Below are 22,414 nucleotides of genomic sequence, written 5' to 3'. Positions count from 1 at the left end.
ACACTTCATACAATAATTTTGTTGCAAGAAGTGCACCGCATAACTCTAATCTGGGGATTGATGACTCTTTGTCTATGGGTGCGACCTTTGTTTTAGCTGAAATCAATTTTACGTAGACATTTCCCTCACTCATAATTCGAATGTAAACCGCCGCGGAATAAGCTGCCTGTGACGCATCAGAAAAAACGTGTAACTCTGTTTTACAGTCGTTAGAGTAATTTAGCCATCTTGGAATTATGATATTTTTAACGTCAATTAAATCTTTTCGAAACTGTAACCACTCTGTTGTTAAATCTGTTGTCAATTCTTCATCCCACCCTAATTTAGATTTCCATAATTTTTGAATAAAAATTTTGGTTGTTATAACTATTGGCGCAATCCATCCTATTGGGTCATATAATCTTGCTATATCTGATAGAACTTGACGTTTTGTCACAGGCACCTTAGGCTCGGGTAAATTTATAGTATATTCGAAATTGTCAGTGTTCCGATTCCAACAGATACCTAATACTTTTACCATGTTGTCTGCTTTAATGGGTACGTACTGATTAGATCGATGTTTATCCTTATCAATATATTTTAGTAAAATGTCCGAATTACTGCTCCATTTTTGAAGCTGAAATCCTCCTGAATTCATTAAACTATTCATCTCATTGTAAATTTGTATGGCTTCTTCTAAATTATCACATCCAGTCATTAGGTCATCAATATAATAATCTCTTTTTGTGATAATGGATGCAACTGGATACTTAAGTGATTCTATTTCGGCTAAATGCTGTAAAGTCTTTACCGCTAAATATGGTGCACAGGCTGTGCCAAATGTTAAAGTTAATAATTTATAATCTTTGACTGGTTCATCAGGACTATTTCTCCATAATATTCGCTGAAAATTTGTGTCTTCATCATGTACCCTTACCTGCCTATACATTTTAACTAAATCAGCCACTATGCAAATTCGATGCTTCCTCCATCTCAACAGAATATGTCTCAAATCTTGCTGCAGCTTTGGTCCAATCAAAAGATCGTCATTTAATGATACATTGTTGATTCCTTTCGAAGATGCATTAAAAACAACTCGAACTTTCGTTGTCTCTTTATCTTCACGTACAACCGCATGATGAGGAAGATAGACCGCGTTTGGGTTATTAAGATCTTCACTATCTACCCGTGACATATGATTCAAGGCTAAATACTCTTCCATGACTTTCCTATAATCATTGTACAACTTATCATTCTTCAACAATCTCTTTTCTAAATACAGGAGTCTTCTTAACGCAATTTCTCTTGACTTGCCATATTGACATTTTGGATCTTCTTCAGTGAACGGTAACCTCACAACAAATCTACCATCCTTATTTCTCTCTGTAGTTCTGTTATAAAACTCTTCACAGTAAATTTCTGTTTTAGTTAACCTTTTCTCCAGACTATTCGGCTCATTTTCTATCTCCCAAAATTGTTTCAATAGGTCATCTTCTCTAACATTAACATGCATACTTATAACTTTCTCTCTTTCACTGACTAAATCTTGCGACACTCTTCCGGACAAAATCCAGCCAAGGATTGTATTCTGAGCTATGAGATTTCCTTGAGGATTTTTGATAATTCCAGTTAATATCACTTCGCTGTAAACCTCAGCTCCAAGCAAAATATCGATTTTGCTTGGTGTTCCAAATCCAGGATCGGCTAGTGCAAGGTTCTCGTGTTCTAACCAATCTGGTGTATTAAAATTACTTGTTGGTAGTACTGACGCAAGTGTAGACAATATGTACGCATTGACATGAATTTGATGATCAGAATTATAATGTGGTTCTATTACTAATGAAGTCTCATAATTTATTCGCATCTGACCATCCCCTATTCCTGACACCAAACCAATAATTGGCTTTCGTTTTAACCCAAGTAATTGTACTGCAGTTTCTGTGATAAAAGAGGCTTGTGAGCCCTGATCAAGTAACGCTCGTATAGTATATTTACTTCCGTTTCTTGAATTAGCTTTAACAACCGCTGTTGCAAGTAAAACGCTGTAACGATATAAATCTCCCTTCGCAAAATTCGCTACAACTTTTGTTTCAAGAGGAGTGTGTGAAATTTGTTTCTCTTTCTCTTCCTTATTCTCTACGTAGTTTGTGTTCCCTTGTAAATCTTCCCTCTCAAAGTGCAGTAATGAGTGATGTCTTTTTCCACACCGACGGCAGCTTTTCGCTTGTCGACATCGGCTAACCGGATGAGTATTCGATAAGCAATTAAAACATAGACCTGTTTTCTGCACAAAGTTTTGTCTCTCTGTCACCGTCTGCTGACCAAATTGCTTGCAGTTAAAAATATAGTGTTTTTCTTTGCATAAAGTACAAGTAGGATCTTTCGGCTTATGATTGTCTTGAAGCGTGGTATGAAATGATTTTGGTCTTGGTATAGGTCGTGCGGTATTGGAAGCATGTGAAATAGGGTTCTGTTTTCCGGATTCAATCATTTCTAAACTTCTGAAACGAGATTCTAAAAATTCAACAAGTTTCAACCATGATGTTAGTTCATCTGTAGCACGACTTTGTAAATTTTCCCATTGCTTACGAGATTCCACATCTAGCTTCGAAACCACAAAATACACTACAATAATATCCCACGTACTCACGTCGACGCCTAAATTACTAAGACCCTTCAAGCAGGAACTTGTTGTGTCTAACAACGATTTAATGCCAGCCGGTGACTCATTATGTAAGGATTTTTGTGAGAAAAAGGTTTTTAAAATCGCGTTACAATTGTATCTTTTATTATCATATCTTTTTGTTAACTGTTTCCAGGCTTCTGTATAATTTAACTCAGTTGTAGAAAAATTTCTAATCAACGCTTCAGGCTCTCCAGAAAGACTTCCTTTTAAATAGTGAAGTTTTTGGACGTCCGACAAACTTTTATTATTATGAATTAAAGACACAAACATATCATAGAAAGTTTGCCATTCATTGTATTTGCCGGTAAACGTTGGCAATTGAATTCTGGGCAATTTAACTTCGTAAATGTTTGGATTCGTGGGCGCGGAGCTATTTTCTGCATCACTAGCTGTTTTCTTTTTAGCGAGAATTAAAGCAAGTGTTTCTTTTAGAATACTTTTATAATTGACATAAGTTTCATAAAATAAATCATATTTCTCGGATGTAAAATAGCTTTCCTTTTCCTTTTGCACCTTATCAATTTTTGCTACGATTTCCATATGGCCTTGTCTGAAGTCATTCCATAGTTGCTCTACATTTTCTAATCTTGTCTCTAAATATGCTTCCTTAATTCGGTCTCTGGGCGACTTCTTAAAATTAGCTTCTGATTTCAACAGTTGTTTGTAAAATTCTTCCTGTGTCGATAACATTGCCTCCATTTTTTATAACAAAATAGCAATCCAATTAAAAAAACTATTTGTCTCAGAAATATTCGCTACAATACTGTTGACTATAAATGCTGTCAATTCACTGCAATTTTCTTAAGTCCCATATTAATAAAAATTTTACAAGTCCTTAAAACATTTACTTAAAATCTAGTAAACACAAATTGTTTACGTCCAAAGTCTCTTAATTTTTCTATGTTAATATTCACTTGAAATTTTCTAAGTTAAAAAATCACAAGAAATTTGCTAAGTCCAAAAAGGTACAAAATATTCTAAGTTAATAGTCACTCCAAATTTTCTAAGTTAATATCACACAAATTTTTCTAAGTCCAAACAACGTCTCAAATATTCTAAGTTAATATTCACTCATAATTTTGCAAAGATAAAATTCACTGAAATATTCTAAGTTCAAGATAGATAAAATTGTCTAAGTCCACAATTGTCTTTAAATTTTTCTAAGTCCAAATCAAATCACTTCTAATTTACTGTTTTTAACTTAAACTATTATTAACTATTACTTTTTAAAGTCCAATTTCGTACTTACAGTTTATTGTCCTTAGAATATCACTTGCACCACTTACTATTACACTATGTCACTCACTGCACTATCTTCAGATTCTGTTTCTTCCTCCTCCTCCTCCTCCCGGGTTTCGGCACCAAATGTTTGGGAACTCAAAAAAGTAAGGAACACACCACCACTGTATGTAAACTCCTTTATTCTCCTCAATTTTATTCACACCGAAACAAATCGCTACCGAGTATAAGGTCTAAGAAAAATAACTTGACAGCGCGATTTAACTGGCATACAGCGCCATCTATTATTGCCTTAAGGAACTAAAATAAAATAAATATATTAAATGAACAAACAAAATAGACACGACACACCACATAAAATGACCCACAGAATAAAACGGCCAGTAGTGAAAAAGTACCTAGGGCTTGGCCTTTTAAGCATTATTTTTAATAACCACACAATAAAAAATATCGACTATCTGGCCGGGTAATGAGGCAAGCCTGAAAATCTGACCCGAACTGGCTTTGACCATTTGCTTTGTGGTATTCGATAAAGTTAATCAATTACACGGATATCAAATATCAGACAGATTTATCTTCCCATTTATAATATAATATTAGTCAAATTATAAAATATGAATCCCATATTTTTGAAATAAATGCTTTACTTTATAAAATAAAATAATTTATTCAAACAGCTTACTTAAGGACAGATGGATATTTTTTTTAAATATTGTATTACCTGGTTTATTTTCTTATCATTTTTGAAATTATAATTTGACAGCGTAATATTATACCTTGATGAAACAAAATCATTTTTCTTAAAATATAATTGAACAAGGATCAATTACAGTATCTCCCGGAGCCGTCAAATCTACGTCCATTATCGGGATTAAGGAAACACAGTCTTTATGTAGATTAAGAATGTTGTCCACAGTCAAGCTATAATAATATATAATAGGAATATAAATTTAAATTAGTAATTTTCATAAGTAGTGTATAAGTCTCCAGAAACTAGGACGTCTGGAGACTTGTAAGCTACTTAAACTTAGTCTAAAACCTCGTGTAAAAATATCATTTTTTTAAAGAAATTATCTGTAGTAGTAAGAAGTTCGGAAGCTGTCAGTTTTTACATTCCACTGACTCGGAAAGTACCTTTGGGGCTCAATTATCTCAGCTTGTATGGGATTGTTGTCGGCTTATCATCATCATATCAGCCGAAAGACGTCCACTGCTGGACAAAGGCCTCCCCCAAGCCTCCTGCGATTGGCTTTATGTATAATATGGTAATATTTTCAATTATACAATATCTCTGCGCACAAACTTGTGCACTATAATATGTCCTGTGCAGTTGGCTAATCTCTCTTGAGATCAGCCGCCGTGGTCGTAATCGGTCTAGAGGACGTTATTCTTATTATTATATCCATTACAGCTACAAATTGTAGCATGAAGTGGACAATTCCCTTAAGCCAACGTTGGCATTATGTAGATTAGATGTCTGCTTGTCTTCGAGATCGATCCCCGATATTCCTTCGATTCGACTCAATTGCAAATGTATTTTGCGTTCAGGAATATCTTTATGAAACGCTGAATTCTCATTATTGTAAAACTTTTGTAACTTTATTAAATGGAACCGAAGCAAGTAATCTGCTGATAATGAAGCGGTTGGAAATATTTAGTATAATGACACTTCTTTATTTAAAACTATCTAGTTTGCTGTAGTTTGCTCTCTGCGTTTCTAGATGTAATTTTAAAATGTAATTTATATTTTTTTATATCTATAACGACAGATAATATTGTATATAATTTTATTTGGCGTTGTACAAATTATTCTTAAGAAAATATATATACCCACTATATAGTAATTAATTAAAAACGTTGTCATTTTTTTCCCGTAGTCCTCTAATCTCAACAGCGCCTTTTTTTGTATAGAGAAAATTTTATGTTTTTATGTTTTCGATCACACACAAACGACACAAAGCCTTTAAAATATAATGCAATTTACTGACAATATTCTAATTTTGATTTTGAATAGGATTATTGAATACAAAATCATATAATAAATTAGTTTTCCCTGTAGCACGCTTATGAGCTGTTTTAATTATAAATTAAGCAGCACTCGTTTTTAATTTTATCCTATTTCTCAATTTAACTTTAACATTATATTTCTTTTTATATAAAAAATAGGGCAGGTTGGGAAAATGGGTCACCTGATGGTCACCACAGCCCATAGACATCGCCAATGTGTCACCAACCTTGGAACTCACAATACGCGGGTGAAGCAGCTCCTATATGACAGTATTTTCTAAAATTCATTCTACTAGACCAATGCAGATAGATTTGCTACGAGATTTTTTTAATAAAATTTTAACAAATGAAATCGACTGCATTTTCCTTATTATTGCGACAAATATAAAACATCTGTTACATTATAATATGAAACAAAAATATTATATTGTATAAATCAGACGTTAAAACAAAACTTTTAAAAACGCATCGAAATTCGTAAACAAGCATTTTAGTACGAAGCACTGAACCTGATGTTAATCTAGACGCACACTGCAATGTTGTTAAATTCAAATGCTTTTAAAAAAAACAACCAGAAACATTTTAGGCAGAAATATGAGTTTCAAACCAAATAATTCTTTATTCAAATAAGTAGTCTTCAATGTTAAAGGATTAAATTAAATGTCACACTACCAACGATTCGGAAAGAAGATGGCCTATCGACATTAGCAATATGAAATATTAACCATCTCTTATATTATCGTCAATGGGCCACCAACCTGGGCATGAACGACATGTTCATTCATGTTTGTCCTAAGTCTGGGTGTTATCATTATTATCTATATAAGTATGTATTTACAAAAGAAAAGTAGTATATGTAGTATATCAGTCGTCTGGTTTCCATAGCACAAGCTTTGTACAAGCTTAATTTGGGATCAGATGACCGTGTGTGAAAAATGTCCCAGAATATTATATATATTATTAACCTTGGGAGTTAAGATTTTGTGTCCCTTATGCCTGTGGTTACACTGGCTAAGTTTTGCGTTTGGTATTAGAATAATTGATAATTGGCTGGTACATACCCTGACGAGCTTGCACAAAGCCCTACCACAAATTAAAATTAATTTTACTGCTTTTACTGGGACTACAAACAAAAAACAGTTTTTACATGATTGTCAATGCATTGCCAACCGTGGGATCTGAGGCGTTATATTTCTTCTATCAGTAATTTTACACTGGCTTACACATCATCGATGAGTGGATGTTGCCCACCCAGAAGGGACTGTTAAAAGCCCTTCCACAGTCACCAACAATACATGCTTACTAATATTCAATAAGTTCTTAATTTAAAATCTCATTTGAAGTAAACTATGTCTTGTTATTATTTTGATCAGACTATAGAAGCTTAAAAACATCAACCAAATTTATTATATTCGTTTAACAGTTACTATTAAATAATACTTCGTGTTACAATTATAATCACCAAATTCTTTATATATAACATCTTTTCGTATTAATTATTAATTTAGTTTAATAAATTAACGAAGTGATTCACTATAACGAATCAGTGCTTCGGAATTTTAATTTGATTAGACTTAATTGGTCGATTCGTTAATTATTACGTCGAACAGTATTTCAGAAAGTTATTTAATGAAAAAATGTAATTTGATTAAAATTTAATTTACTTAGTTCTTCATCTATAAACGAGCCGAGATGTAAGAGTGAGAGAGTGGTAAGAACGCGTGAATCTTAACCGATAATCGTGTGAGACATTCATAGGCTGTTACGGTTATCTACATATAAACGTAGTGGGGTTTCTGGTAACGGTTACTAAAATTATCTATTTAACTCTACTCGACTTTACTCGACTCTTCTCGACTAGTCTTGACTTTTTTCATTCAACTAACAGCATTCCTTTCTCAATTTTCACGATTAGATTACTATACAATTGTGTAAGTTACATAAGTAGTAATAATAACATTTATTGGCTTAAAAGTTACATAATTATGTAATTACAACCGATCATGATATATCACTAGTATACAAAAGGGCCACATGATGGTAAGTAGTCACCACCATAGACCGAAATAAATAAGAGGACAAGGTAAAACTTGCAGCTTAACGTTATTAGACAGCTTTACTGTTCACAGCTACCATTAACTGGCGTACTGATCTATCATTTTATAATACCCTTAATAATTTCGTCTCACTGAGCTGCTCAAGGGCTCACCTTTTTATGGCTATGTCTTTTTACTGCTCCGGGGTAAATGTAACGATGTCGACTACAGTAGGCTCAACAGCAATACCTAATAAAAAAATATATATAAATCTTCAAGTTAAGTTCAGTTACAACTATGATGACGACCGGTGTACATGTAATGTAACTTGTAATATTATTTTATAACCAACAATGGTTACAAATTCGTATTATTTTTCATACATATATAAGTACTTAAACCGATCATCCTTTTGACCTTTGCCGTTCAGAATGAATTAAAAAAAAAAAACATATTAGTGTGTTTCCACACTAACAACTTGAGCGTTTGCTACGTTGTACATACCCATAAGTTACTCAGCGTCAGATTTATAAGGAACATTATCAGAGCAAGTCGGTTCTAATTGAAAAAGGTCTTTAAATTAAGACTTTTCATCCTGTTCATTCCTTTATATAAATGGAATGTTCTTTCCCAATTGCAGCACATAAAAAAATAGTAATGCGTAGTACGTTACAATATGTGAGTAAATGAAAATTAATAGTTTAGGCTATTATTGTAATGGAAATATTATTCTTAAAATTCATTAAAGCATTTGTTTTGCCTTATATTTTTGAAATAAATCATGATTGTTGTTGTATACTTTAAATATCGTTAACATATATTATAGTAATTATAACTTAATCATATTGGTAATATATATATAATGTAAAACCAATATCTATAGGCAGTGTGCCATAAAAAACGTTCAGTTAACACAACCATTTTATTTCTAAATTGCATCATTACAAGTATCCAGAGAATTATTTGAATGTTATTCCGCTTCTTGTTGTAATTTCAAACTTGGCTAGCCGCCCACTTAAAAAAACAAATGTATATGGTACATACAGTGTTTCATTAAGTCTCCCACTTCCGCTACATATTGGTTTTTCCTATAATTAATATGTTCTGTTGATAAAGCGACCGCAGACCGAATAAGGTTCTGACAGCAACGTTTAAGGATTCCACAGAACAATCACATGCAGTGTTTGCAAAATATGTAAGGGGAGACAAAATAAAGAAAATCAAATATATCTTTTTTTTATATTGTTTTTTGTATCAATCTAAAATTAACAATACACTTAGGAAACCAATATCAATTGATATTAAAAAGAATATTTTTCGATGTTAAATATTTTTGATTAAATATATGTTCATGTATTAGTGTTGCTAATATGAACATATTCGGTATAAGAAAAAACAACAAAGCTACTAAAATCCAAAGCTTTTCAATTTCAATTTCAAAATCCATAACAAAATCATCTAATCATTTAGGTTTAGGGCTTTGAGCAAGCTCGTCTGGGTAGATACCATCCACTCATCAGATATTCTACCGCAAAACAGCAGTACTTGGTATTGTTGTATTCCGGTTTGAAGGGTGAGTGAGTCAGTGTTATTAAAGGCACAAGGGACATAACATATGAGTTCTCAAGGTTGGTTAACATTTCTTACAACGCCAATGTCTATGGACGTTGGTGGCCACTTACCATCAGGTGGCCTAAAAACTCGTCCGCCTTCCTACTGTATAAAAAAATTTTTCTCCATCGTATGAGACATTCTAAAAGCAAAGAGCACCTAGAAAGAATTGAGTATAGTTATAGTGATTGGTTTCATTCCTCTTCAACATGAAGATAGAGAAGACTGTGAGAAATACGTAATAGATTGTCTTGTACACTAAGAAAGGATTAAATGGGAGGTCCCCGTGATGGAGTACTGCTGTACCAATACCAAACATACACATAAATCCACGAAGCGACTTCCAAATGATTTATGTAATCGGTCTGTAACTGCAATTCGAATTTGGTCCATTTTTAAAGGCAGGCAAGATTACGGATCAGTAATCTGTTTTCACTTGCCTAATGTAAGACCGGACGGCCAACTTGCCTGATGTCAGAAAAAATTGTAAGTGATTTCTCCATATGTACAAGGCGTAGACTGAAAAGCAGCTTATTTCAGACTACGACCTTTTCACCAAATTATCAATAATCACATTGTTCTCTTTTTTTATGGTTTTGTACCTTAATTTTGTCTTTGTTTTTTTGGTGAATAAAATTATTTCATGATTATTATTACTATTATATAATGCTTAAGGTGTATATGTTCGTATTTAAATCTGTATTATAGTTATAGTATTTAAATGTATAAATTTGTAGTGTACACTAATGATAGCACACGTATAAACTTGAATGGTGGTTTAGCTGCTAGCATTATGTTAAGTTTTGTACTGTTATTTAAATGCATAAATACATTTTTAAAAAAGGTCTTACCTACGACACTTCCTAAAGAAAACTTTCGTTACCAGTTTTTCACCCCAACAAAAATATTGTATACATACATCAGCGTGCCTAGTGCGAGTTTTTACTTCTTCAATAGCGCTGACGTTAGCTTCTATGGAATTTCGATTATTCTCACTAGATGGCGTTGTTTTCATTACATAAAAATCGCAGTTACCGTCAACGGTATCGAATAAGTAAAAAAAAACTCGCACTGGGCACACTGACTAGTTTGAACAGAGACGGTGACGTCGGTCATAAAGGCGGTTGCAAAAGTTAATAAATGGGAACAGACTCCATCTACGTATGAGAGTAACTGTGGCTGCTATTGCAAAAAGTGAGGCTTAGTGCCTATGCAATGCAAATCCTGGAACTAAGAAACAGACATTTACAAAAACAGTATTTTAAAAATCTAATCAAAACGTGTATTAAATTAATATTATAAAATTTGTTTATTTTTTAATTTATAATTACTAATATTTATTTCAATGAAATTATTTTTGATAATATTAATTTTCTATTAATTTTAATATTTAATTAACTCCCTTTATTTTCTATTTATGTAAAATATTTCAGTGGAAACTTTCTTGGTTTGTGTATTTTTATGTGATTTATTTACAGTACAGCTTACAGTAATAGCCTGTTAATGTCCCACTGCTGGGCTAAGGCCTTCTCTTTTTTTGAGAAGAAGGTTTGGAGCATATTCCATCACGCTGCTCCAATGGGGTTGGTAGAATACACATGTGGCAGAATTTCAATGAAATTAGACACATGGAGGTTTCCTCACGATGTTTTCCTTCACCGTCAAGCACGAGATGAATTATAAACACAAATTAAGGACATGAAAATTCAGTGGTGCTTGCCCGGGTTTGAACCCACGATTATCGGTTAAGATTCACGCGTTCTAAACACTAGGCCATCTCAGCTATATTTGTTAATAAATAAAATAAAAATAAACTATGATACATTATTTACCATAGAGTAATCAAGTTACGAAACTAAAAAGCCCGATATTATTTCTAACCTAAAACTGCTATTTCCAAGTATTAATATCAGTTGCTTTAATTATATTTTACTACCAGACAGCTAATTATATTTATGTTTTTATTATATTAATAATTAATACTCAATTACAGTACTCGTTTGACAACACACTTTAAATAAGATACATTCTAGCCAATTAGTGTATAAAAAAACTAGCCATAAATAATAATAATATCCTGGGACCTTATTCACACACGGCCATCTGATCCCAAACTAAGCAGAGCTTGTACTATGAACACCAGACAACTAATATACTACATATACTACTTTTCTATTGTATATACATGCTTATATAGATAATTACACCCAGACTCAGGACAAACAGACATGTATAGCACACAAATGTCTGTCTTAGGTGGGAATCGAATACACAACCTTCGGCGTGAAAGGTAAGTATCTACCAACTACGCTAACCAGCTCGTCATAATAAATTTAAAAAAAAACAATGCTAATAGCAATAAAGTAATACCTAATAAATTATTTTTTTTATATTCAAATGATTATTTCCCTTCTTATAACAACTTAGTATCTACAATTCCATAAAACTTATCTACGTTTTTTAAACAAAGCATTTCAAATGAAAATAAGCGAAAAATAGCAACTGGGCCATTTCCCTGCGAGTGCAGTGATACGTCATGTCCCGATAACACGACTGCATTCAGAATGCACCGAGAATTTAAAAGCGTTAACAAATGTTTATTACTTGCGGCGTTGAGAGAATTTTATTTTGCACTTGGAAGGCTTATAGCTATGAAAAGTGTAGCATCTACGTGAAATAGTACTATAAAGTGTTTGTAACTTTTCACTAAGTACTGATTGTACGTCGTACGATTTTAGGTCCAAAATACAGTCGACAATCTCGGTAGATCTATTATGTAATGTATTGCCTGATCTATATTCGCAGCGCGAAAGTTCGCGAAAGCCGTGAAACGCGAAATGTAAATGGTTTCAAGGCTTAACTTTCGTGCTTCGCTGCGTCTTTCAGTGACGGTTTTGAGTCCAGCGACAAAGGAAAGGCACGTTGATTGTAGAGGGCATAATTTTTTGGGCAGAGACCACGCGCAAATCGTGGCTAAAGGTCGCGGACGCGATTCGTGGGCGAGTGTAGAGCCGGCTTAATAATAAACCTCGAAATTCACCGCAGAACACAATCGTGAAATATCAGAAAATGATAAGCGAACAAAATTACATAACAATTAAAATAAATTATAGTACAAAAATAATCATCACATCGAAATATACCTATAATATCAAGAAGCCTAATGTCTATTCCAAATACTACTAAATATCTTTGACATTTAACTGACGCGATAACATTGGTCGAGATTCCGAATAACCTATGATATTAAATTCGCGAAAAACTGGTGTTTTGAATGTCTGTGTTGTTAGAGAAACTTCGAAAGTATAATTAATGTGGATATAAATGGTTAAGTGGAATATAATATAACAATATTATAAATATTGCTAAATTAACAAGAATGGTGTCAAATGCATGATTGAACTAATTAGCAAATCGAGTGGAAAAAAATTAGGGGTATAGGTAACCTAATTCCTCAGCAGGTAGATTAGCTCCAAAAGTCTGGGATCATGTTATTTATAAATAAATAAGCTTCACACGAGAGACATATATTTCTTCGGTAAAAATAAGCGGTGCCAAATCAAGCTATCAGATTTGGCACTGGATATCGAGCCAGTTATAAATTCTCAGTTCAATAGCCGCGGTTACTTTTTTAAACGTCATATTTAATATATAAATTTTATTATAATTGAACGAGATGGCCCAGTGGTAAGAACGCGTGAATCTGAACTGATGATTGTGGGTTCAAACCCGCGCAAGCACCACTGAATTTTCATGTGCTTAATTTGTATAGAAAACATGAAAACATCGTGAGGAAACCTGCATGTGTCTAATTTCACTGAAATTCTGCCACATGTGTATTCCACCAATCCGCATTGGAGCAGCGTGGCGGAATTAGGTCCAAACCTTCTCCTCAAAAAAGGGAGAGGAGGCTTTTAGCCTAGCAGTGGGACATTCACAGGCTGTTACGGTACAGTTCGGAACATGACACCGAATGAATATAATACGTATTGATCGTTTTATACCATCCACAACGGCAATGTATATTTATTTCCACGTGTATTTATTTATTTAATAATTTAGTTCTTTTAGTTTATTTTCAAAACAAGTACAAAAAAGTGACTTAACGCCATTTACAATGGTGGCAAATACTTAAACATATGTTTTAAAAAATAACAGATATAATACATCATTACAAGTTATGTTATGTAATACGAGTGTCATTCTTATATATTATTAATACATACGTAATAAATACAAACACAAATTACAGCAATATATATGTTACAGATAATTAATTATTTTTTTATATATTATTTGGGCATTTACTACTTAATCATACTTACTACTTATACAAGTAAGGATATAAATTCATCGAAATATATTTTGATGCGTATGTGTCTTTTAAATTTTACAATTAATAGATGATATCTAATGATAATGAAGAGAAAGAGAGATGAGGAACTCTATGTGTGTCTCCTTTATCCTGCATCAAAGTATAACAATATATCTGACAGAAATGTATAAGCTTAACAATTGCTGGATCTCGTGCAGGAATTAATTGTATTTTATACAAGATCGGTTATGTTTTTTTTTTCATATCAATATAATTCATCACGTGTTCTGAGGTAAGCATCTTTACGATAACTAAATCCGTCTGATTTGGTTAAAAAACCCATGGGTCCGGTGGTGTTCTTTCTATTGCAAACACAATATCAAGCTTCAAGCAACTCTACAAATGAGGATTTCTTGTCACTAATCAAATATTATTTTATCGAGTTTTTATCCGATTTCGGATCTTTTTTTAGTAAATATATAGATAAGCATGCTCTCCAATAGGCCACATTATGGTAAGTTGTCACCACCATGACATTTGCACAATAAAAATATTAACCATCCCTTATAGCACCAATACCAACCTTGGAAACTAAGATGTTATTTTTCTTGTGTCTGTATTTTCACTGGCTCACTCACCCTTTTAATCGGAACACAACAATACTAAGTATTGCTGCTTCGCGGTAGAATATATGGTGAATAGGTGGTACCTACAGATGGGCTTGCACAAAGCCCTACCACCAAGTAAGTACAAATAAGTTTAAAGCTTGGTAATTTTATTTTATTTTATTACGAATAACTCAAAAACTATATTTTTGTTAATTGGATATAATTTGTGCGTAAGCGACAAGGTTTTAGTCAGTACATAATACTGACGACGAGCAATTATAGCTCTTATTATTTCTCGTTTATGGTGCAATTTTGCAAACATTAATTTTCATCTACATTTCTGAAACATATCGCTCTGCGGCCAGATATAATTATGTGTGGAATTCAACCAGACAATAAACCTTGGAGCTTCAATACTGGATACGATTTCTATGAAAAAGATATTTTATGCATCATTTTTTCTTTTTTCAATAAATAACGTAACCTGATAACGTAATGCTTTAAAGTAAAAGTTATAATAGCCTGACCGCCCCACCACTGAGCCACTTCTTCTCCTTTTGAATAGGTTTGGAAATTGACACCGCGCTGCTCCAATGCTGACGAATAAACAACTAGCTGATTTTCATCCCATTCATATAGGTTTCCCCACGATGTTTTTCTTCACCGCCACATGCAATATTAATTATAAACACAATTTAAGCGCATGCGAATTCAGTAGAGTTTGGCTGAGATTGAACCCGCAATTGGGTAAGATTGGCGTGTTTGATTACTACGTATCAAAAGTGTACTCTTTATTACCTCATGTTCATAGATATGATGGCAATCCTATACAGCTGGGAAAAGATTTCCAGCAGAATTAACGGCTTTACATACTGCCTGAGACAGCAATTGAAACATCGCCAACTTCCCAACACTGATCTGCTATTGAAAATTTTCAAACCAAACTTTTATCTGATCGATCATGATTTTTCGTTTTAATTACAAGCTACTAAACCAATGGATATATGGAAGACCACGTAATAATTAAATGATAAATATAACAAATCGGTACAGGAAGTCTGAGAATGAGGTGCGGAAAGGGGTTGGAGATACGCCACTGATAATGATATTTTGGCCCCCGTCGCGTTAAAACCTACCATGTCCAGGGAGTACTATGAGAAAGACCAGCACCCAATGTCTCTTTACATACGTGTACTTTACAATCAAAATCAGATCGAACTCAGTCATCAAGTTTGACACATCTATAAAGGTAAGTTTGTTAAATTATATATGTATGTCGTCACTTTAACCGTGTCGAAATTGTTTTTGATTCTTAAAGTTTTTCAATATTTCCATGAAAACAGAGACAAATCAAAATAAATAAGTCAATAATTTAAAAAAAATATTAATACAATCATTTTATTTATTCTGTCACCTCCATTTTGTAACGCACGGCGTACACAAAATGTCTGCTCGTGACGTCACAAATTGTCCTCTATTGAGTTGCGAAATTACTGGCGTCGGTGTTCAGCGAACTAATTTCGCGGCATTATGTGAATAAAATTTACCATATTTAAATAACCATGTCGTATGATTGACGTTAATAATAACATTTATAGTTATGTATGTTAAGATGAGTAACTTATTATCAATTATATTTGTAAAACATTAAATATAACAAACAAAATAAATATTTATTTGTCTTTAATATGAAAACTGAAGAAAATACTGATGTTAAGCTATTACTTCTACTTATAAACGTTCCTTAGTGGCAGCTTAGTTACATATAAACACTATTAGAGGCTTGTTAATTTTATTATTAAGACAGAAACTGAAAAATAATTTCTTCGTAAGAGTGTATTTAGTCTATAGGTGGTTCAATAGTTTGTCGAAAATTTGTCAAAAATGGTTACTTAAAATGTTTATATTAATATCATATTATTTAGCACGAATGTTGGTCAAACATCTCTCTCAAAATAGCTCGAATTACTGAGTCCTTATAAAAGCGAGCTTCATTGAATATTGCTCAAAGAATATTTTAAAGCAATATTTTAAAGTTGTTACTAAAGTTGATAAATAATTGTTCGTAAAAATAATTATTTTGTTATTTATACAAACGGAGTGAATAAATATATATATTTCACAAAACGGCAGCGGAATACATACAAACAATAATAATTAAGGAATAAGTGTATTAATTAAATAAGTAAATGCTTTAGGTTAAACCTGTAATGTATATTTATATTTTGTAAATAAATATATATAATATATACATAAATCGAATAGTAAAAGTATTTTCTAATAATATCGAAGTTGCGAAGAAAAGGAACGAAATAGAAATTTTATTTCTATCTTTTACACGCGATTACGTAAGCGACTTCACTATTCAAATTATGGCTTTTACCTTAAAAACAACAATAGATATTTATACATTTTTTATGTCATAATAATATTATGTAATGCTTAAAACTTTTTAAAGCGCTTGGTTGCTTTATTTCTCAATTATTACAAAAGTGATATAAGGTCCAGACGAATATTAAAGATAGATAACAATAACTAATTTAAAAGGTTTTTATTTAAATAAATTTTAAATTTAATATTCTTTTGATTTTTGATTTGAAAATGTTCACCGATTTATTATTTTTTTAAATTGGATCCCATCATACCAGTTGGAGTTGCTAAGCATAGCTAACAAAAATTGTGAAGTTTTTCTAGGTACCCTTAGAAAAAATTGAACACATAGACTTTAAATTATCTTAATTTTTATTTTTTTAATTAATTTTCTTATTAAAACATAAACAAACTGACAATTGATAGTAAGCAACTTGACACAAAAGTCAGAACATTCAACACTTATATTTATAACGAAGCACCTCAATTTTGATAGGCACTTGCTTTCATAAGACCACTGTCGAGAAAATATCATTCTAAATTTGGTTGGCTTATCTCACGACGCGAACAGCAATATAAGAAACACAACAAACACTTTCTACTGTTAGTATTATAAATAATATTAATTTAATTAAGAACCGTCGAATCGTAACTATATATCAAGAGAACAAAATAAATTTGATACGAAAATTTTAATTAAAAGTTTGAAAATAATCAGATCCTGCATTGATTGAGACGAGTTTAATTGGAGAGGTATCGGGACCGCTAATGATGTCGTCCTAGCATCCTCATGCTTTTGAAATGTCGACGAGTACGTCATATTGATGACGTAAAAAATGATAGATTTCTGTCTGATTTCTGAATATTATCAGTTACATAGCATTTCCTAGACTATTCATTATTCTTTCCACTATCTGTCATACATTGCGCTTAAATAAAGTCGATTATTTCAGAAATCATCATTTTAACTGCTATGTATTTTTGATTTAATAATTTGTGAAGACTTGTTTGGTGTATGATGTTTTTTTTAATGTGATAAATATTTTTGTATATGTCATAACTGTTTGTCTTCCTAATATTAAATAAATAAATAAATAAAAGGAAATAAAATGTAACTAATTAGTTAATTACTGGTGGTAGGGATTTTTGCAAGCTCGCCTTGGTAGGTACCACCCACTCATCAAATATTTTACCGCAAAACAGCAGTACTTGGTATTGTTGTGTTCCGGTATGAAAGGTGAGTGAGCCAGTGTAATTACAGGCACAAGGGACATCTTAGTTCCCAAGGTTGGTAGTGCATTGGCGATAAACTGATGGTTAACATTTCTTACAATGCCAATGTCTATGGGCATTGGTGACCACTTACCTGGTCATATGCTCGACCGCCTACAAATTCTATAAAAAAAAAAACAAATTAAAACAAAAATTTAACAAAAACAAAATATACCTAATATCACATAGCTCACTAACATTATACCATTAAATAATTTATCACTCAATTCTTGATAATCTAAGTCAAATTCTTTATTCAATCCTATAGATTGACAAAAATCTGCCACTGGAAGCCAATACCACTAATACCACTGCAAACGGCGAGTGAAACTCAACTTATAAAACGAGCTATTAGTGTTCTAGGGGAAGTTGCTAATTGGTTCTTAAAGAATATATCTACAGATAAAACTATGTAAAACTATTCTTTTTATTTAGAAAAAAAAAACATTAGCACGCGATTTCGTTAATTATATTTAATAGTGTTTTAGAAATGCAACACTACTCTATTAAATCACAGTGCATGATATATTTAATGAACTTAGTTCGTGTGACAAACGCGTCTCGAACAAGTAACTTGATTAGAAGCCGTAACTGCAGAGTTAGTTGTAAGACGGCAACGTTAAACGTGCTGACACGCTTTTGATAATATTATCACTATATACGCCTACATAGATTATCCACAAAATTTCCTAGCAAAAATATTCCAACTATAGTCTATAAGTCTTCTGGTAGTTTTACATTATGGGTACCCATATTTCTACTAATACAATAAGCGCAACAGTAAGTTGGTTTGTTTTTTATGCTTTGTTGAGGTTTTTTTTTGTGAGAAGTACAGAAAAGGATACCTAACACCTCCCACGCCATGGGCGGAGACTTGTAAGTTATAGTTTCAAAAATAACTATCACCTAATTTGTCTAATCCATAATTAATATTACAGCAAAAGTAACTCTGGCTGTCTGTTGCGCTTTCAAGACTAACTTACTGAACCGATTTTGATGAAATTTAGTATGAAGCAAGCTTGGCCCAAGGACCAAGACAAAGGCTACATTTTTATAAGTAACACCAGCCACCCCTTCGGCCCCATAAAATGCGGGTCAAGCCGCGAGCGAACAGTAATATATAAAGAGTTATTACTTACGAGCATGTTCATAAACATCAATCTTAGGATAAGATCAACATGTTCTATCCAATTACAATTGATCTCGGTTCTTATCGCTTTCATTCTGATTGAAATAATAATAATTAATTTATTTAATGTATACGACATTAAATAAATTAGAGAAGCGAACAGGCCAATGGGCGGACCACCTGCCCGATGGCCAAACGACTTTAGAAAAATGGCGTGTGCTCAATGGATGAGATTAGCACAGAACCGGGAGAATTGGCGCGCCTGTCAGTAGACCTACGTCCAGCAGTGGAGTAATGTGGGCTGAATATGATGATAATGATACCACATTAAATAAATTTCTAAATAAATTATTTAGTTATAGCCAAAAAAAAATATGATAACCGATTTCGGCCACGGCGACTAATCTCAAGAGAGATTAGCCAATTGTGCAGGACAAAATTATTATAGTGAACAAGCCCCGACCGGAAAATTCAGGCTCTCGAACCTTTTACCATGGGAGTTTACACACTCCAGACTCCTAAAATCTTCGCCAGAAAAAAACCAATAACTTTTTATTTTTCCATTCTGGGGCTTGAACTCAGAACCTCGGCACCTGCGGCCTTATATCTAGCCACTAGACCAACGAAGCAGTAAAAAAATAATAATTAAAAAATATATTACATAACATTTCATTTAATCATTTTATGATAATCCAGAATTACCAATAAAAGTTGCAAGCCATATCAAATAACCCTTCGACTAAATTTAATTTATGCTGAACCTCCAAAAAATTATCATAGTTAATCTTGCGTTTTAGTTTTCGCAGCGTCGATCCAATTTACTACTACTAACCTTTATAATATTTGGTTTTGACACGTTGTTAATTCCCACTACTAGACAAAGATTTCCTTTAATATTTAGGAGAATTTCTTGCTATTTACATAACACCTGAGTTACTAAACATACATACCAATATTTAATCCTTCAACAGATAACTGTAAGCAAAAACTTATAACAACCTATAAATGTCCCACTGCTTGGCTAAGGGCACCTCGCTCGTTCTTTTAAGGAAAAGGTTTGAAGTATATTCCACCACGCTGCTACAATGCGAGTTGGTACACATGTTGCAATTTTCATTCATACAGATCTCCTCACAATGTTTTCCTTCATCGCCAAGCACGAGATGATTTGAAAATGAATAAGCACATGAAAATAATTGGTGCTTACCTTGGCTTGAACCCATAAGTTACGAGTTCTAACTTTTGGGTTATCTTGGGAAATATAAGCAGAAACTAAGCACACGAAGACTCAGTAACAACTGACTGGATCTGCACCCACGAAAGTTGATTAAGACTGCACTCCACCTCGGATCTTTTTAAATAGATAGTTATATACCATTTTATTAATCATCATCGTATATAAAAGAAATACAGAAGCAATTATCAAAATAGACACGTTTATACAATAAGACATCCTTATTGCTTTGTAGCAATTTCTTCCAGACAACATTGATGAAAGAGATGGACAAGTACTGCAATAAAAATTACGAATATTGTTAATAACTTTTCAACAAAACGCTAATGAAATAACCACGTAAAGTTGTATGCATAAGTGCTCAAAATTGGAGCATTTATCGATTTAGTTTTAAGCTATTCGATGGAATGTATAGCTTAAATCGTTACTCTCAGCTGTTGCAATTTCGTATTGTATATATTGCTGTTGTAGCGAACGTTAGTGGTCAGACTTCAGTATTAATGTCAGTGTTCGGATTGAAACAATTTATTAGGAAATTTAGCCGATTTGAACGTTTTAATTAGAGAATTTTCGTTTAAATTGAATTCATAGATTATGTCAAAGGTATAGTAACATTTATCTGTAATTTCACTTTCATAACAATGTATTGATTAACGTTGTAGAATTCCGATGTAATATGTGATCAATTGTCTTTAAATTAATGCTACTCTAAGAAAAAGCAGAAATTTCAAACACTTCAGAATGTGGATATGACCACGATCTTGAATCTGTAACATCAACGGAGATTGATGATAAATTAGACCATGAAATCTATGATGCTATGTCATTTATATATAATTAAACTAGCTCACTAAGCTTACAACAACTATCAGAACAAAACTTTATAAAATATTTCGCAGTAAAATAACCCCATGTAAACATACATCCTTCTATTATTCGTAAGTTTTAAAAAGTTTTTATTGACATGTACCAGATCTGAACCAAACTATATCAGGCCAAATTAAACTCAAAATAATGAATATTCAAACAGAACTCACACTGATTATTACAGAGATTGGGGCTTCGTTAGAATTAATGATATTCAAGAAGTTTCCTGTCTGTGTTGAAACTTTGAAATTTATCGGCAAACAAGGACGTCAGTTGAATAGCAATTACTGTAGATAGCGTTTCAAAACATTGTTGCGGGAAGATTAAAAATAAGACCTTCGCTCTAAATTAAATTAATTTAAAATTATTTTGATAAATGATAAAATGATTCTGAATAGATCAGATTACGCTACAAGTTCAACAGAAACAGAAGTTCTTGTTGCTTATCAAACCAAATTTATTTAATTTAACTATTTTACTTAACTCTAGAGACGAATCAGTAATTGTGTTTTATGCTGTTAAATAAGTAGAAAAATCCAAGTATAATCAAATATGGTTGTAATTTTCTGAGATTCTTTATAGTTGTCAAGACACAACTATGTAGAAGTCATTAAGCAACCAATTGAATAGTCGTTCGTCAATGTTAATCATCTTTCTTTTCTCGCAGTGGAAACCTTCAGAAAGATACCCGGGCCCCATGGGGGTGGAACCGGGTTATATGAGATTCTTACCCACTAAAACCACTGCGATGGCCGTTCTCAGCACTGATCGGAGAGGCTGCGGGATCGTGTTGATATAAAGCATCCGCAGCCTCTCCCGTGCTGTGCTCCACTCGTGGCTCGTCATTCTCGCCAATCGCCGCCCGGCACTCCTTGTGCGTACGGCAGCGCGTGGCCATTCCAGCTATAGTCCTCCTCAGGGCCGTCTGAAAAAGGACACGCGAGGCCAATGTTACTCATCTATTCTATCCCTCTTACATATTGTACTATATCTATATATACTTTAATATATTATTTAATATTTTCAATATATATAAATAGACTTTGTATTGTAAAATTGGT

General features: G+C 32.8%; 1 protein-coding gene across 1 annotated transcript in view; it reads right to left on the bottom strand.

Annotated features, from left to right (window-relative positions):
• LOC126777478 (juvenile hormone epoxide hydrolase-like) overlaps nt 1-3,364 on the bottom strand; it is a 29,421-nt gene extending 26,057 nt beyond the window's left edge. The window contains exons 1-3 of the mRNA XM_050500487.1: nt 3,179-3,364; nt 2,350-2,584; nt 1,294-1,713 (exon numbers count right to left, since the gene is read on the bottom strand). Of these exons, the coding sequence (XP_050356444.1) occupies nt 1,294-1,713; nt 2,350-2,584; nt 3,179-3,364 (841 nt within the window). The remainder of the gene's footprint in view (nt 1-1,293; nt 1,714-2,349; nt 2,585-3,178) is intronic.
• Between the last annotated feature and the right edge of the window lie 19,050 nt (nt 3,365-22,414).

This window comes from Nymphalis io, chromosome 23 (assembly GCF_905147045.1).
Source record: "Nymphalis io chromosome 23, ilAglIoxx1.1, whole genome shotgun sequence".
In the NCBI taxonomy this organism is placed as follows: domain Eukaryota; kingdom Metazoa; phylum Arthropoda; class Insecta; order Lepidoptera; family Nymphalidae; genus Nymphalis; species Nymphalis io.
Note: the sequence above shows the minus strand (reverse complement) of the source record. Positions and strands in the feature narration are given on the sequence as shown.